This window comes from Labeo rohita, chromosome 21 (assembly GCF_022985175.1).
Source record: "Labeo rohita strain BAU-BD-2019 chromosome 21, IGBB_LRoh.1.0, whole genome shotgun sequence".
Lineage (NCBI taxonomy): Eukaryota > Metazoa > Chordata > Actinopteri > Cypriniformes > Cyprinidae > Labeo > Labeo rohita.
Genome location: NC_066889.1, coordinates 15,752,768 through 15,772,345, shown reverse-complemented (window position 1 = coordinate 15,772,345; position 19,578 = coordinate 15,752,768). Strand labels below are relative to the sequence as shown.

The following is a 19,578-nucleotide window of genomic DNA, read 5'->3' as shown; positions in this document are numbered from 1 at the left end:
CGGCATGTCTTGCACCATATGGTGTAATTTTCGGTAACGCTTTAGATTACAACCCGCAAAGAACTACGTAAGTAAACTGAATTTACGGTGTATGTTTCTGTAATTATAGTGTACCTATAAAGAACGTACATGTAGGTATAAGGGAACAAAATGTTATATTTGGGTAATAAGGGGATAACAAACCAGATATTCAACCTGCAAAGAACTACATAAGTATACTGAATTTACGGTGTACGTTTCTGTAATTATAGTGCACCTATTAAAGAACGTACATGTAGGTATAAGAGAACAATATGTTACGTTTTGGTAATAGAGAGTAACAACCAGATATACAACCTGCAAAGAACTGCGTAAGTAAACTAAAGTTACGGTGAATTTTTCGTATTTATATTGTACCTACGTGTAAGTATAAGGGAACAATAGGTTATGTTTGGGTAATAAGGGGGTAGCAAACAGATATGCAAATAATTTATAATGGATTAATTTAAAAAACTTAACAGGTACCTTTTCTATTAAATCGTAAGTTTGGTGTATCTATACGTAAGCTTTTTAAAATTACTGGGAAATTATACTCTTGTTCCATGTAGTTACAGGGTAAGTGTGCCATCTGCGGGTTGTAAATTAAAGTGGCGACTGTTCCCCTCTTGTTCAACGAAGTTACAGGGTACAACACGTATAACAACGCGACGTAAAATGTGGTTCTACAAAATGTACATTTATTTACATTTTTACAAACATTAAATGTACAATACTGACATATTTACATCATCTAAACATTTAACGTTTACTTAATATGAAATTATAACATTTAACTCTGTTCTGTGTGATTTCTGTTGCCAGCTCGTTTCCAAGAATAGGTCTACATAATGTTATCATGACTACACGGTAAACCCTTAAAATAAATAATATTTCTGCAATCGTTTAATCATTCATGTAATATTAACTTCGTTTGCCGTGGTGGAACACAAAGGCGTTTTCTCTAACATGCTGTGACTAACAATAGAACCATAAAATACACCGAACACGCATCATAATTACAAATTAAACCATTTTATTTGTGTGCTGTAACCCAGATCTTCAGAATCCATACGATTTGCGAGGACCAGAACCAAATTCAAGGCTTTGTCCGGCGATCTTCATCTCCATCTCTAGCAGCGAGTCCAGCAGCAACAGCCATAAACCCGTGCTAAAGTGCATTTTGCGACAGGAAAATCGGACGTTCATTGGCTCTCGCCTGCATTCGTCACAGATTACGACATGCCGTGTTTCTGGTGAGATGTGTTGGAATGACGCGCGGGCGCCTTCGAGGAGTGGATCAAGACAATAATCTGGATAATATTTTCAGCGATTAACAATTTAAATTCTGCTCTCAACCTACTGCACCTCAGACCTACTGTATTCCTCCAGAGAGGACTGCGGCTGCAAACGCATCGTTATTTGGATTACTTTTTGTATGGCTGTTGACATTTTTGCAATAAATAAATGATTGTGATTGCACTTTCCTGTTTTTATATTTTTTATAACTGTTCAGTCATAGTTAACTTTAGGTTTAGAGGTAGAAGTGGGATTAGCGACTATAAAAAAATATTTTTAGATATATTTTCAGATTGTGTGTTTATGTATTGAACCTACCCTGTAACTTCCTTGAACAAGAGGGGAACAATCGCCACTTTAATTTACAACCCGCAGAGGGCACAATTACCCTGTAACTACATGGAACAAGAGTATAATTTCCCAGTAATTTTAAAAAGCTTACGTATAGATACACCAAACTTACGATTTAATAGAACAGGTACCTGTTAAGTTTTTTTTAAATTAATCCATTATAAATTATTTGTATATCTGTTTTCTACCCCGTTATTACCCAAACGTAACATATTGTTCCCTTATACTTACACGTAGGTACAATATAAATACGAAACATACACTGTAACTTCAGTTTACTAGCGCAGTTCTTTGCAGGTTGTATATCTGGTTGTTACCCCCGAATTACCAAAACGTAACATAGCCTATTGTTCTCTTATACCTACACATACGTACTAATAGGAACACTATAGTTACAGAAACGTACACCGTAAATTCAGTATACTTATGTAGTTCTTTGCAGGTTAAATATCTGGTTTGTTATCCCCTTATTACCCAAATATAACATATTGGTCCCTTATACCTACATGTACGTTCTTTATAGGTACACTATAATTACAGAAACATACACCGTAAATTCAGTTTACTTACGTAGTTCTTTGCGGGTTGTAATCTAAAGCGTTACCTAATTTTCTAACAAAAATATGTTTATATTAATTTATAGCTTCCGCTGTGTTAAAGTAAGAAATGTAAGGGAAAATTAGCATTAAATAAAACAACAACAACAACAAAATAAAAAGACATATTGTCTTATGTATAATTTTTGTAAAACTGTAAGAAGGGGAGGTAAAAAACCCTTTAAGAAATTAATTTCAGGAAAATGCACATTTATTTAAATATTTAAAAAAACTTTTCACAAACAACATACATATATATTTTGAATATAATGCTGAATAAGTTTAACGCAATATTTATTCAGAATTAATGTAAAACCATTGGCATGGAAAGTAAAGAAAAATATATTTCATAACAATTTGACATTTGATAATAGCTGTTTTTAGCAGAATATTTCTATATATATCATATTTGTGAAACTATTGGTAGGGCAAGTAAAGATAAAATTATATTTCATAATTTTAAGTTTATTTTATTCTGACATATGATAATAGCTGTTTTTAGTAGAATGTTTCTATATTTATCATATTTGTGAAACTATTGGCAGGGCAAGTAAAGAAAAAATTATATGTCATAAAAAAACGTAAGTTTATTTTATTTGGGCATACGATAATAGCTGTTTTTAGCACCATATTTTTATATTTATCAAACTTGTGAAATTATTGGCAGGGCAAGTAAGAAAAAAATTATACTTCATAACAATTTTAAGTTTATTTTATTCTGACATATTATAATAGCTGTTTTTAGTAGAATATTTCTATATTTATCATATTTGTGAAACTATTGGCAGGGCAAGTAAAGAAAAAATTATATGTCATAAAAAAACGTAAGTTTATTTTATTTGGGCATATGATAATAGCTGTTTTTAGCACCATATTTTTATATTTATCATATTTGTGTGAAACTATTGGCATGGCAAATAAAGAAAAAATATATTTCATAAAGAATGTAAGTTAATTTATTTGAGTATACGATAACAGAAGTTTTTAGCACCATATTTTTATATTTATCATATTTGTGTAACTATTGGCAGGGCAAGTAAAGAACAAATTATATTTCATAACAATTTTAAGTTTTATTTTGACATATGATAATAGCTGTTTTTAGCACCAGATTTTTATATTTATCATACTTGTGAAATTATTGGTAGGGCAAGTAAGGAAAAAAAAAATATTTCATAACAGTTTTAAGTTTATTTTATTCTGACATATGATAATAGCTGTTTTTAGCACCATTTTTTTTTATTTGTCATATTTGTTAAAAAAAAAGTTTTTTTTTAGTAAAACTGTTGTCAGTTCAAGTAAAAATATTTTTATATTTTCGGATGATAAAATATAAATAAACGTATGTTTATTTTATTTTATTTTATTTGTGTGAAACTATTGGCATGGCAAATAAAGAAAAAATTATATTTTAATCAATTTTAAGTTAATTTTATTTTGACATATGATAATAGCTGTTTTTAGCACCATATTTTTATATTTATCATACTTGTGTGAAACTATTGGCATGGCAAATAAAGAAAAAATTATATTTCATAAAAAATGTAAGTTTATTTTATTTGGTCATATGATAATAGAAGTTTTTAGCACCATATTTTTATATTTACCATATTTGTGTAACTATTGGCAGGGCCAGTAAAGAACAAATTATATTTCATAACAATTTTATGTTAATTTTATTCTGACATATGATAATAGCTGTTTTTAGCACCATATTTGTATATTTATCATATTTGTAAAAAAAAAAAAAAAAGATGCAAAACTAGATTTTTTTTGTAAAACTGTTGTCAGTTCAAGTAAAAAATATTTTTAGATTTCGCATGATAAAATATAAATATATTTAGAATACACTGTTATGTAAACGGTGCTATTTTGAGGGAACATCCCTCAAAAAGTTTATATTGCTAAGTCCTTCAGTGCAATAAAATAACAAAAATTTGCATATAATAGCTTGCTAAAACAAAGAAAATGTCTTATTTGCACAGCTTTTTCAATGGCTACTAAAACAGATGCAACCAGGCAGCCTTTTCATTCCGATCCAGCATGCACCTCTCTTATCTCAACACTGCCGCCATGAGCCAATATTCACATCATTCTCATTCACAGACTCAGATATGTCACAATCAGCCCTGCCTCGAGCCCTCCTGTAGACCTGATGGTGGCGATAATGATGGGAGAGCCATGACGGATGGCGTTATCGGACAAGAGAACACACACAGATGAGAGGGAAAGGAAAAGACAGGCTCACCTGAAAGCGGCTTTTCCCTCCTCAATATCCTTCCCTTTGGCAGAGGGCCCAGACTTGCCACAGAAGTTGACGGCAATGCACATGAGGAGCCCGCATTTGTTGAGGAAGTAGCACGTGACGTCCACACCAAAGAGGAGCAGGATGAAGACCACGATGAGGATGCCCACGATAGCTCCGGTGCTCAACCCTGAGCTGGTTTCTTTGAAAAGGAGGAAGAGGAGAAAGTCAGAAGAAAGTGATGTAATCGCAAACCAGGCTTTAAAGTGTGAGGCTTTTCCAAAGTGCCATCTATGCAATCTAGCAACAAAAAAAAAATGACATAACTAAATAGTTTTGTATGTTGTACTTAAGTTGAAGTGAGCTTAAAGGATTGGTTTGTTGAAGGCAGTTAGGACTAAAGCCAACACACTCATAGAAACATTCACAGGGTGAATTCACTAAACAACTGCTCATACTCTTAAAACCTGGTTTATGTTTAAATTTAAAGAAATAGTTCACCCAAAAATGAATGTTTGTCATCATTTACTCACCTTTATGTTGTTCCATAACCGTATGTGACTTACTTTCTTCTGTGGAACATAAAAGAGGAATGTTTCAACTGTTTGTCCATATAATAAAAGTAAACAAGGTGCAAAACAACACTGGATCCATTTACATTCAGTATATGGACAGAAAAAAGAGACATTTTATTTGGTCTTGAATAAAGAAAGTCATACTGGTTTGAGTAAATGATGACAGAATGTTCATTCTTTAATTCATTGTATTTTTTGAAATCCTCTTTGTAAACTAGGAAAATGTAACGTCAAGCCTTCCAGAAGCAGTTAGCAGAATTTTATTTGTTTGTGTACATTTTCTATTAATCAGGACAGCAGTAATTTATCAAATGGAAATCTAGCGATGGAGAAGAGTGTTATATCTGGGCGTACGTCCAAATGCGTGGTGTAGATGAGTCCATTTTACACATTTTAAAGAGGTGCCTGGATCACAGTGTTAAAATCACGCTGTACAGTTCCAGTAAAGTATGCCAGATTATGGCTGTCTGATATATCCTTCACAACCTAAATGCGTAGTGCAAATAGCACAGATTTTGTTACTGGGTTTGCATAATTCTCTAATTACTAAAACAACAAACATATGCAAATAAAAAGCGCTATCACTTCATTTCTAGTGAATTCACCCCCATAATGTTCACCACACAGATTGCCAAAACGGGATGCCTTTCATGTATTATCCACACACAGTATACAACATAACATCACATACAGGCATTCTGAAGCATGGAAATGAACCCAGCATGCTGTTTCAGAGACATAATTAACTCTCTTTATACAGAACTTCAGCAGTCTTGTTCAGAACGTTAACTACAAGGCTTGTTCTGTTCGTATTCATGCACATATTTCAACAGAGAAATTGCACTGGCATGGAACGGTGAAGATAATCTCAATATTCAGCTCTTAGTGCATTCACTTATGAGGTAACTCCTGTGGAAACACACACACAGCACACACAAATGGAAGCCATACTGATGAAAATAAAAGGAAACACCACGTTAAAGGAACGAGGATTAAACGAGATGGAGAAAAACAAGCAGAACTGTGTTTTCAGCTTTTGAAAACACAGACTACTTACCAGGAATGACAAGCTAAACGATGAATATGCTAAATAACTACAGGATCTATTGAGTCTGGATCAGTAAACAAAATGTACAATGAAAAAGTGGTTTAATAAACATCAGCTATATGGATTTTCATGTCGTGCCGGTAAACATGGCAATTCATATAAACTCAGTTCATATTACTGCATGCTGAAATATTTGATCAAATTGTGGGAAGATGATTCAATCCATCTAAAATAAAATAAAATAATGAAAAATAAATGTGTGTGTATACACTGCCCTCCAAAAAGTTTGGAAACGCCCTAGAAAAGAGGGGTTTTGGACAATGTTGGCATGAATCCTTTTTAATTTGTGATAATTTTGCCATGATAAGGGACAACACAAACTACGAAAACAAACAGTTTATACATAGAAAAAACTTATATTCTCGATTTATCAAAATATCCACCATTAGCAGCTATTACAGCTCTGCATAATCCGGGCCTAAATTCATCATATTCTAAACTTAATTGGCAATCAGTTGTTGAAGCTATTAAGGAGTGCTGACCCAAAAATCTTTTAAAAACCTGGGCCAAGTTAAACCAGTAACCAGGCATCACAGCTGGCAAAGGGGCATGTCTGATTTTGACATGTATATATTGGCATTATTATGTAATCAAAATGAAAATTATAATTGCTGGTCTTCAATGATGATGTCAAGTTACTTTAATGTATTTGCACCATAAAATAAGGATTTATGATGCTATCGTCCGAAACCACACTTTGCCAGGGGTGTTTTCAAACTTTTGGAGGGCAGTGTATATAAACAGTTGAGATAAGTAAAAAGCTAATACCTACTACCATAAACCAGTTGTTCTGTAATAGGTTGTTTTATTCTACTGTTAAAAAGCACCGTCCTTCGGATGAGACGTTAAATCAAGGTCCTGACTCTCTGTAGTCATTAAAAATCCCAGGAAAAGAGTAGAGGTGTGACCTCAGCATCCTGGCAAGGTGTGACCTGTGGCCTCCTAACAATCCCCATATCTACTGGCTTCATCACTCTTTCTCCTCTCCACCAATAAGCTGGTGGGTGGTGGGCGTTCTGACGCACTATGGCACCACCACACTGGTGGTGGACGAGGAGATACCCCCCTCACAATGTTGAGCGCTTTGAGTTCTTAGAAAAGAAGTAAAATGCTTGATAAATGTAATTAATTATTTTTGTTATTCTTAAAACATCTTCATTGTGAGCAAATTCTAATTCACTTACTTTTATATATTAAGTCATAATATTCACCTGACACAGAACGCATGCATGCATGTAGTTGCACACAGCTTTGATGATATAATATGGTGGCTGTTCATAAAACTTAAGCTAACATAGTTTATTGCTAGCCTAACACTCTATTGGCACTTCATTCAAGTATTCTTGTGAGTACACAGCCATAGATTATACCATGAATTAAGATGAACAAGCTAACTGAATTTGCAATTAGGCTTATATCGAGTTCTAGGCAACTTCGCATGAAGTGTCTCTAATGAAACGTCCTTCTAAATCATTGATGGAGCCACATAAAGACCTAAAACGCATCTACGTGTATCAAGGAGATCATGAATTATGGATGCACTCAACACTCAACCTGGAGGAAAAATGCATTAGACAAAACTATTCTAAGAAAAAAACACCTGCAGCTCCACTTGAGTCGTACAGCTCTCAGAAAACGGTGCTCAAGACTTGTAGTAGACCTACGATAATCAAAAACGTATTACGAATTTAAACCAAGAAACCTGTATGATAGGCAATCGGGTGCTGTGGACTTTGTGATGAAATCTAGCCATCGTAGGAGTCAACACACTCCATGGAAGTATATAAGAGGCTGGGTAACGGCAGGTAAAGCTGACAGATTTAATCTACTGGCCAGCCAGGAGAGGGCCGAGAGCGCTTCTCCTAGCTCGGAGCGCGGAGTGGGCCGCACTTGTTTTCCTGAGCTTCAGCCTGCATTTTAACAAGTGCGATAAATCACGGCACACATCTGAGCACAAAGGCTGTCTCGCTGAGTGCCTTCACTGGCCAAAAACACCCTGCTCTGCTGACTCAGCAGCGTGCTTGAAAGGTCTTCCAGACACTGGAGCCGTCCCCACATATTATAAACATTATCATGTTCTGAATACGGAAAATTGGTGTGCTAAAAAAACTGACAATGCGGTGCATTTTATATGTAAGTGTTAGATTGAATCAAGGCAGTCTGGAATGCAAGGACAGAGTTAGCTGTTAGCATTCCTATGGTATATGTACCTGGAAACACCTGACATCTTTGCTCATAGGCACTCAGATCTGGACACTTTTTTTCAACCCAATTACTTGACATGTAACTGTATTATGAATTGTTGCAGCGTATATATAATATGCAGCAGTGATGTCAAAACTAAGAAGACTAATTTGCTATGGGTTCCCTAGAGAATGTTTTTTTAATTATGTTGTACAACAAAACATCAAAGTATTGTCAAGTTATGCTTACCACAGGAAAAACTCTTGGCGAATGGGTCCTCCGAGTTTTGACATCACGTCTGCAGCACTCGACGTAATATAAGAGATGTGAATTTTGAATGGCTATCAATGGAAAAACAGGCTTTGTGTCTTCAGAATGCTAGCTAACGTTAACTACGCCACTGCAGGATCAAAACCGAACTGCAGATGTTATAACAATTTGTGAATACTTTTTAATAGCTCCAGAGGCATCTGCTGAATGTGACTTTTCGCTAACAGCCCGTTTTAACCTTCACGGCACGGTCATTACAAATGCTCAGTCTGTTCTGAGGACTCTCAGGTTATTCAGACACCTCCAGACTTGGCACTTGCCTCCGTCTCCAGTCACTCTCAGTGATAAGTGCGAACAAGTGGCACTTCTGCGGGTGCCAAGTTTGGATTCTCAAGTCATTTTGCCTCTGGTTCTGCTAGTCTGAATGAAGCTGAAGATCCATCCGGAGTGGCATTAAACATCCCAGACGGGTCAAAACAGGGTGCTGCTTTTCTGATGAAATGTCACCTAGCACCAACACACAATGATTAAGGACAGAGACGCACCTGCATATGAATGATGAGCCCGACAAACTGATTGGCACATGCGTTTCCAGGAGTCAAAACTCCAGGGCGCATCACTTTATTACCATGAGAATCCATTCCAAAATGGGAAACAAATGCTACTCCATTTTATTGAACAAACGACCCCATTCCCTCCCCCATTTATTTTCATAACCCTGCTATATATATGAGCTTTTATACTGTAAGACACTTAATTACATTAGTTGCACTTTACTCGACACCCTCCCAGGAAATGCCTGCATAGGTCTTGCATAATAATGACACTCGTATCTCCGCTCTCGATGGCATACGGCAGCCTCGGACATGTAAACTGACCACCATCTTCTTTAACACGGACAGCCGGCAGGAAGTCAGTCGACATCCATACCTGTATCCGTCCATCGCTAATGTTCAAAATTGATTTATACGGTTACAACGGAGGCGGTGCCATGCACACAAGAACGCTTGTGGGTTTCGCATTGAAATTCAGTCTGGGGGGTGTTTATGTTAAATCCTGTCTAAGCAAGAAAACAGCCTTAAGGAATTTAGCATTTCAGAGTAGAGATGGTCAATCAGAAGTACTGCAGAACACTCCTGCCCTTCAAAAGTAAAAGGCTCCGTGGGTCCCTCCGAACCGACATTGAGCACCATGTCATCATGGGACAAACATGAAACGGTCACGCATTATGGTCCCATGCAACTCGCTGTCGCGAGATTCCGACTCGAAATGTGTGTTTAAGAACACAAAATAAACAAAACAATCCATCTAGCTTACCGTATTTTCTTAAAACCTACAATGATTACTGCATGACACCATACTGGTACGTTTATACAAAAAATGTATTACAGAACATAATTAAATTACACGGTTGAAAATGACACTTATTGACGTGGATGAGTTTAACAGCAGTAGCATTAGTTTTGAATGGTCTTTTCAAGTAAGAAGCAGAGAAAAGAAAATGTAAATAAAATCCATTACAGAAAGTATATATTTTCTGAATCGTCTAAAATTATGTACATTTTGTCACAAAAAACACATTTCCATGTCAACACACAAACTTGGTGCCTATTTCTTAAACACACCCTTCCAAATTAGTTAATATCTTAATAATAACAATAATAGGAACAACAACAAAAGAATAAGAAACTTAAAAATGAATGAAGGTAATGAAAATAAGGACTTTTTATCTCCTAAATGGGCCCTAGAATAATTATATCGAGATTAATATCAGGCTTCTTGATAGGAAAAGATTTTCTACAACACTCCCAAAAAGTCCATGGTTTGAAATCAACTTTTCAAACACACCAGCGTTGCCTTGCTTAAACATAAAATGAAGAAGAAACTAAAAATGACAAGAAACAAAAAAGAAAACAGAATGACACAAGCACCGAACACTCTGCTTAATTCCAATACATGTAACTGATATTCTTTTTTGTTTGTTTGTTTGTTTGTTTAGCCTGCGAGAGGATCAGAAAGGCGTAGAAAACTGAAGGGTGTGGTTGAAGAGTGGACGGGGCTCCTCTCCTCTGGTGAGCCCCAGTTTATGAGAGCACTAGCACAGTCAGCATGGAGAACATGAGAGTGACGAGAGCGTACGTCACAGAGGAGCAGCCAAGGGTTGCTGAGACCACACATCCCACACCACCACACCAAAAAAAAAGACACCCGAACACCACAGGGACAGTGCACAGGAAAAAAAAATGCAAAAATGGTGGAAAAAAAACATTTTTGAGTGTGTGTTTGACAATGCGATGATCCGGTGATGTCCGATTTTACACATGGAGACAGAAAAAGGGAAAGAGGGAGGGAAGGAAAAAACAGGGAAAAAAATTGGGAGAGAGGGAGAGAGAAAAAAGAGAGAGAGAGAGAGAGACAGAGAATAGGTCAAATACTGAAAATTAAGTTTAAAGGTTAATCAAGATTAGAAAAGAATATCAAAGGAAAGATCAAGCAAGTTAGTAAAAACCAAAGTAAGAAGGCCGTAGCATGTTAAAAGCACAGCAATGACAGCAAGTCGAGAATGATAGGACAACGATAGCAAAATGATGGGAAAAATGGAATTATAAGGGACACAAAGACACGTACAATCAAGAAACACGGATCAGGCAACTTTCCTGGTATTTGACATTGTGTTTTATACTTTACAGCCAGTTTTTGATATGCAGTTGAAATCAAAAGTTTACATACACCTTACAGGATCTGCAAAATGTTAATTATTTGACCAAAATAAAAGGAATCATACAAAATGCATCTTATTTTTTATGTAGTGCTGACCTGAATAAGATATTTCACATAAAAGACATTTACACATAGTCCACAAGAGAAAATAATAGTTGAATTTGTAAAAATGACCCCGTTCAAAAGTTTACATATATTTGATTCTTAATACTGTGTTGTTACCTAAATGATCTACAAGTATTTTCTTTGCTTTGTTTAGTTATAGTTGTTCACAAGTCCCTAAACTGTTTGCTGTTCTTCATAAAAATCCTTCATGTCCCACAAACTCTTTGGTTTTTCAGCATTTTTTGCATGTTTGAACCTTTTCCAAAAATGACTATGTGATTTTGAGATCCATCTTTTCACATTGAGGACAACTGAGGGACTCATATGCAACTATTACAGAAGGTTCAAACACTTAATGATGCTCCAGAAGGAAACACAATGCATTAAAAGCTGGGGGGTGAAAACTTTTTGAATTTGAAGATCAGGGTACATTTAACTTATTTTTTCTTCTTGGAAACATGTATCTTTTGTAGCTTCTGAAGGGCAGTACTAAATGAAAAACCTGATATTTAGGCAAAATAAGAAAAATGTACATTCTGTTCAAAAGTTTTCACCCTTGGCTCTTAATGCATTGCGTTTCCTTCTGAAGCATCAGTGAGCGTTTGAACCTTCTGTAATTGTTGCATATGAGTCCCTCAGTTGTCCTCAGTGTTAGATCTCAAAATCATACAGTCATTGTTAGAAAGCGTTCAAATATCCATAAATCTTGAAAAAACAAAACATTTGTGTGACCTGAAGGATTTTTCTGAAGGACAGTGGGCAGTTTAACTGTTCAGGACAAACAAGTGACTCGTGAACAAATATCGCTAAACAAACAAACAAAAAAATCACTCTATGTAAACCTTTGAACGGGGTATGCTTTTAAAAATGCAACAATTATTTTCTCTCGTGGACTATATGTAAATGTCTTTTATGTGCAATATCTTATTCAGGTCAGTACTAAATAAAAAATAACATGCATTTTGTTTGATCCTCTTATTTTGGTCAAATAATTAACATTGTGCAGATTCTGCAAGGTGTATGAAAACTTTTGACTTCAACTGTATATTACATATCCTCTTTCTTTAAAGGTGAAGTGTGCAATTTCTGCTCTGTGTCTCCAAACAACATTTATAACAAAAAGTGTAATTGAACTGCAATTGCTCTGTCAAATAGATAGTCCAATCCCAACCCCAGTGGTCTTTAATAGCACCACAGAGACAGTGTTTACACCTTTTGGAGAAATTCATCTACAAATGGCTTATTTATAATTGCCTCTATTGCGCAGAGATAGAGAAGGCATTTTAAAAACCAAACATTATTACATAAACTGCACACTTCAGCTTTAAACAAGTGCTTCCAGAAAATTCCATTTAAATTAATTATAACTAATTCAAAAAACGTTCTACAAGAAATTAGGAAACAAACAAGCTTTCATCTTTTTATGTCGCAAACACCAGGGAAACTTTGCCCAGTCAGAAGACGAGGCGAAACAAACAGGTTATGATGCAATACGGTGTAATAATGCGCTGGATGACTGAATGAGTTTTCCGATGTTATTTAAACGGCACAAACGTTAACGGGCATTGTATTAGAACAGCTTTAACTCCATGTCAACTGTAGCCGGGGAGATTTGGATTACAGGAAGTAGAGCTTTAGCATTTGCCGTTAGCCGTACCACGCACGAAAATCCACTGGCTCCCTATTTTAATTCCTGCCAAACTCTCTCCATCTGGAAAGCGAAGTAATATGTCATGTGATAATAATAGTGTCCAGACAGTTTTAAGGGTGTCTAACTTGTCTCCCGCACGCTGGTCCGAATATAAGACTCTAGAGAAGCGTGAATCGCTGTCTGAGCAGCTGTTTTTGGACCATCGTTTCCAACAGCAGCTGCTCCAGCTGATGCAGTACAGATGTTGGGCTAAAAATAAAAGCTGCTTTTTTTAACTCCCACATGTTACACATTGAGGTTAACAACTCTGCAATGTGTAAGTGTGGCGAGATAAGGGACAAAGGAAGGCTTTTCTATCCATCTGAACCTGTCTTGCACAAGTGCTCCGAGATCCAAAGCTCCCACTGCTATATGGCTGCTTCCCACTAAGCGGATGAGAAAAAGCAGGTCTCTTGGCCATGCACCGGCAGATGCCTGTTAGGTCCTCAGTAAAGCATTAAACCATTAATCCTGTTGAGGCGTCATCATGCAAAACCAGAGGATGCCTCCCCACTGAGAGCGGGCAGATAGTCAGCCCAATTCAATCGGTCTGCCGCAATGAGCCTGAACTGAGCCTCAGTTCAGCCTCGAGAAAGAGACCGAGGAAATAGAGAGAGGGATGATCTAAGGCCCAATTTTTTATCAGCGGGGAAGCAGCTCGCAAGAAAACAAAAACACAGCACTGCCAATGGAGCACAGACCAAACGAGCCCGTGGTGGAGGGGGGTGGATGGTTTAACGGACCTGCTGTGGCTTTTTGCCTCCCGAGTGCCAAATAGAAAATCTCATCTCCACTGATATCATCTGCAATCGCTCCGAGACTAGCAATAAAGCCGGCTGCAAGAGTCAGGGGGAGGTTGCCGGAGGGGTCAGGGCTCTGGAGAGGAGCTGAAGGTCTCCAGGCTTCACCCGTGGCCACCTCTCACAGACATTTATCACTCTGCACTCTTATTACTCTAAGATTGTGTCAAATCACTCTCTAGAGGAGGCCAGGCCACAACCTGAATTGACACAAGGGTGGCCTGTGTAATCCACAACAAGACCTGCTAGTAGGATGGGGTTAACAGGGGTTGGGTTGAGGCGGTCGGGCTGTTGGCTGCTCCGGCTGGCAGTGGCTGTGCTTCAGGGTTAGGGGAAGGGTCGTACCTGGAATGGCGGTGGGCTCTGGCAAGGTCCTGAAGGAGAGGACGCCGGGTGCAGATCGTCCTCGCTGGTTTTCGGCAATGACGTTGACCTCGTACTCCGTGTTCCACTCCAGACTTTGCAGAATGGCGTATTCGCTGCCGCTGGGCAGGCGGATCTCCGGCTTCCAGTCAGAGCGATTCTTCTACGAACACATGTGGACACACTTAATAAGGGTCAATGACACGATGCTCATTTTTATATTCACTGCCATTCAAAAGTTTGGGATCAGTAAGATTTTTCATGTTCTTTTTTTATTTGATCAAAAATACAGAAAAAACTGTAATATCGTGAAATATTATGACAATTTTAAATAACGGTTTTCTGTTTTAATACTATTTGAAATATCATCTGTTTCTTTTATGCACAGCTGAATTTTCATCAGCCATTACACAATTCTTTTGTGTCACCTTCTTAACATGCTTAATTTTTTTGGAACCTGTGATACTTTTTTAAGGATTTAAGGATCTTTGATGAATAAAAAGTTAAAAAGAACAGCATTTATTAAAAATAGATTTTTTTTCTTAACAATATCACTTTTTATCAGTACTGACCTTAAACTTTTAAATGGTTGTGTATATTGTTACAAAGGATTTCTATTTTGAATAAACGCTGTTCTTTTTGACTTTTTATTCATCAAAAATATTAAGCAGTAAAAACTATTTTAAACATTGATAATAAATAAGCATATCAGAATGATTTCTAAAGGATCACATGACACTTAGGACTGGAGTTATGATGCTGAAAATACAGTTTTGATCACAGGCATATATTACATTTTAAAGCATATTAAAACAGAACACTGTTATTTTAAATTGTAATAGTATTTCACAATATTCACAATATTACTTTTTATGTATTTTTGATCAAATAAATGCAGCCTTGATGAGGATAAGAGACATACGAGACAAAAAGCATTAAAATCGTACTAATCCCAAACTTTTCAAAAACAACATATTATGCATTTATGTATTCTAATTTCTTCAAAAATCCATAAAATTCACACTGAATTGGCATACACCTCTTCTATGATGTTTTTATTTTCGAAATTAAAATTTAATTTGATATTTTTTGAGGGACATGTTTTAAATCTTCAAATGAATAAAATACTAACAATTTAAATATTTAAATAGATTTGAAAATATTCACAAAACTACTCAGTAATAATTGAAAAACATAAGTCTGCCAAATCAAAGGCTACCAACATGCAGAAAAATGCAGGAATAAAACATAAAAAAATATGAAATTATGTCATAGAGAGGAACCCTGCAGAAACCTCATGACTATGTTCCAAAGTAAAATATTACATAATTAAATTTTTTTATTACAAATTAGTTTTGGTTATAAAATATCATGTGTGATTTTCTAAAAAAAAAAAAGTTTATATTGCTATTATTAAAAAAAAAAAAAAAAAAAAAAAAAAAAAAAAAAAAATATATATATATATATATATATATATATATATATATTTTTTTTTTTTTAACTTTTTTTATTTTGGGGTTAGACCACGCCATTTTTTAAATTATTAAATGTAACTTTATTTCCTAAAAATTGTATAAACATTTTTCTAAATCAAACATGAACACAAAGAGTTGATTTCTAAGAACACTTCTTTAGATTTCGTTTTTTCCTTTCCTTTCTCATGGACACTTTTATGTCACTGACCCGTCAACTTCACTACCTCTCCAAAGGCATGTCACTCTCGCAATGGCGGTATAAATAATTCAAAAGACAGGATGAGTGAAGTATGTTACCTCATGTCCAATCATACTCACAGCTCTGTAGCGCACTAGATAGTGTTTGATGGGAGAACCCCCATCGTCCTGCTTGATCCAGTGGACCTTCATCTCGTTGCCTGTGGACACTGGCTTAGCCTCCAGTTTAGGAGGATTAGGTTCCCCTGAGGAGAAAACGACCAGAAAAAAAACAGTATTAGAAGACCCCAGCACAGATTCAAAATGTCCCCTAACCCAGGCACATTTCCACAGGTAAATGTCCCCTCATCCTTAACCAGCTGATTTGTAATCCACAAGGCATCCTTTACCTCTGAATATGAACTGCAGAAATAGGTTAGCTAATTAAACTCCTGGCTAATTTTAGCTTATAATTAATTTACAGTGTTAACCCAGCTGGGAGAATTTGAAAGGAAGTTACATGGCTAAACTATGGACAAAAACTGGTCAAATTAACGATCAAAGGATGAGATGTAACACTTTATAGTTGAGTCACTTAGCAAAGTCTCAATTCCTCTGTTCTCGTTTTTGGCTAAACTGTCGAGACATCTCATCGCAGAGGCTTTTTGGCAGCATAATGATGACTTCTGCCTCCCATCCTTCCAAATGTGGAACATTAATGAAAGCGCTTGGCTCTTGTAAAAGTGGAGCTGAGTCGCTTGGGCATGTGGAGGGCTTTAATGAGAGCTGGACCTGTATTGGTGGCAGTGACGGAGGAAGAGAGCGGCGCTGTAATGCAGTCTCTGGGGGAGCTCGTTATCTCGACTTGCCCACTACTTAATGACAGAACTCCCTTAATTATCCTCCATGCTTTGATTGGAGATTCTCAGCCATTACATTTAATAATATCAGCGGCCTGAGGGGGGAGGGGAATGCGCATGTGTGGGCGCTTGTTTGGGATGTTAGCTGTCTACCTGTGTCACTAGAGGAGCCTGGGAGGAGGCCACATCGCTCTGCTCCCATTAATCATCATAAATTGCTGCTAGACAAGAGCCCCTATTAGGTACTGATGTCACACTGTGTATATACAACACCACATATACAAAACATGACAAATGAGATGAATTTTAGGTCAAGGGAATAGGATATCTGAATTTTTGACCTAAGAAATATAATGAACAAGTCCGATTTGACACTAATACGTTTACATTCTCCTGGCAGAATCTGCAAAATATAATATAATATAATATAATAGTACACAACAGTTCAAAAGTTTGCAGTCAGTAAATTATATATATATATATATATATATATATTTTTTTTTTTTTTGACTTTTCTGAATTGATTAAAAGTGACAGTAAAGGCTTGCTACAGAATGCTATAAAATGCTATAATTATAATGCTATAAAATATTTTTCAAATAGATGTTATTTTGAATTTTCTGTTCATCAAAGAGTTCTGAAAAATCATGGTTTGCACATAAATATTAAGCAGCACAACTGTTTTCCTGGCAGAATCTGCAAGATATAATATAATATAATATAATATAATATAATATAATATAATATAATATAATATAAATATAATACAATATAATAGTACACAACAGTTCAAAAGTTTGCGGTCAGTAAATTATCACCAAATCAATAAACTAGAATGATTTCTGAAGGATCATGTGACACTCAAGGTTGCTGAAAAATTATATATTAAAATAGAAAACAGTTAGTTAAAAATATAACAATATTTCACAATTTGACTGTATTTTAGATTAAATAAATGTAGCCTTGGTGAACGTAAGTGACCTTTTAAAAAAAATTAAAAATCTTACCACCTCCAAATTTTTAAACAATATAATATAATATAATATAATATAATATAATTAATATAATATTAACAGTAACATTTTGAAATATTTTTACTATTTAAAATAACTGCTTTCTATTTTAATATATTTTAAAATGTAATTTATTTCTGTGATTTCAAAGCTGAATTTTAGCATCATTACTCCAGTCACATGATCCTTCAGAAATCATTCTAATATTCTGATTTGCTGCTCAAAAAATGATTATTAATATGTTGAAAACTGCTACATTTTTTCAGTTTTTTTCAGTTTTAGAAGAACAGCATTTATCTGAAATAGAAATCTTTTGTAACATTACAATGTCTTTATCATCGCTTTTGATCTTCTTGCTAAATAAAAGTATTAATTTATATATATATAATTTATTTCCCAAAAGAAAGAAACAAAAATTATACTGACTCCAAGCTTTTGAATGGTATAGTGTATAATGTTACAAAGCTTTTCATTTGAGATAAATGCTGATCTTTGGATCTTTCTATTCATCAAAGAATCCTGAAAAAAATGTTTTGAATATTGATGATAATAATAATAATTTAAAAAAATGTTTTTTGAACAGCAAATCAGCATATTAGAATGATTTCTGAGGGATCATGTGACACTGAAGACTGGAGTAATGAAAATTTAGCTCATTTCAAAATATATTTAAATAATAAGCAGTTATTTAAAATAGTAAAAATATTTCACAATATTACTGCTTTTGCTGTATTTTGGATCAAATAAATGCATGGTGAGCAGAAGATATATCTTTAAAAACATTACAAATCATACTGTTCAAAAACTTTTGACTGGTATAATATAATATAATATAACATAATATACACAGGACAACATAACTAAATGAACACAGTCAATTCTGCCTTGAGGATTCATGACTTTTTGTAAGCTTTCGTGAACGTTTTAGTTCTTGAAGTGAAGCTGCCCACTGTTTTCCAGGTCCTTTAAGTTTTTTGGTTTCCCAGCATGCTTTGCATATTTAATGATGTCGAGATTAAAAAATGACCAAACAATCGTAAATGGCTTTAAAAAGTCTGGTATGTAAGCGAGATCACTGTTGTAAATTAAGTTGCTATTTAGTCTTTTGGAATATGTAAACATGTTTACAGCCAAAAAACATAAAACAAAAAAGACAGATTCTGCAAAGGATAATGTAAACTTGAAACCGTAACCCTCTATGTTTTTTATGGTCTCGTATCTTGATAAATCTCTTTGTAGTGTTCTGTAATTAAGCTTAATTGAAGTTAAAGGCATTTTTGAAAATTTCAGACCATCAGGCAGTTAGTTTCAGCATGCATGAAAATAGAGGCCTAAGGTGTTTCCCTTCGTGATGAATTGAAGCTTGATTAAAGTTTGCAATCGGATGCTGCAATTTAAATGAAGACAAGTTAATTTAAGACAAGCAGTGCAGGAGTGATGGCAGTTAAACATGTTTTCTGAGATCCAGTCATCATTTCCAGTTAGCTGAAGGACTTCCAGATGCTAAGAAGACAAAGAGGGACAGATTAGGGTTACAGAGAGGAACCATGCGCTACCATGCAGAAGGAGGATTAGATTCAAGGGTCATGGATTATTGCGCCGCTCGATCATGACTAATAATGACTGCTATCCTAACTTGACATATTTCAGAAATAGCAACTGAGAGACACTACAGAAAAAGTGACAGAGACAGTATCTCATCTCAAACCAAGCGCGTCGTTAAAAATGTTT

General features: G+C 35.4%; 1 protein-coding gene across 9 annotated transcripts in view; it reads right to left on the bottom strand.

Moving 5' to 3' along the window:
• The window catches only part of ncam1a (neural cell adhesion molecule 1a), a 297,217-nt gene that overhangs the window by 12,720 nt on the left and 264,919 nt on the right, over positions 1-19,578 (bottom strand). For 4 of the 9 annotated variants that reach the window (XM_051092302.1, XM_051092303.1, XM_051092305.1 and 1 more), the window contains 3 exons: positions 16,116-16,240; positions 14,305-14,485; positions 4,510-4,708 (listed from right to left, as the gene is read on the bottom strand). In XM_051092302.1, the coding sequence (XP_050948259.1) occupies positions 4,510-4,708; positions 14,305-14,485; positions 16,116-16,240 (505 nt within the window). Of the gene's footprint in view, positions 1-4,509; positions 4,709-5,039; positions 5,079-9,219; positions 10,808-14,304; positions 14,486-16,115; positions 16,241-19,578 lie in introns of those variants that run through there. The other 5 variants (XM_051092300.1, XM_051092301.1, XM_051092304.1 and 2 more) reach the window with 2 other exon arrangements.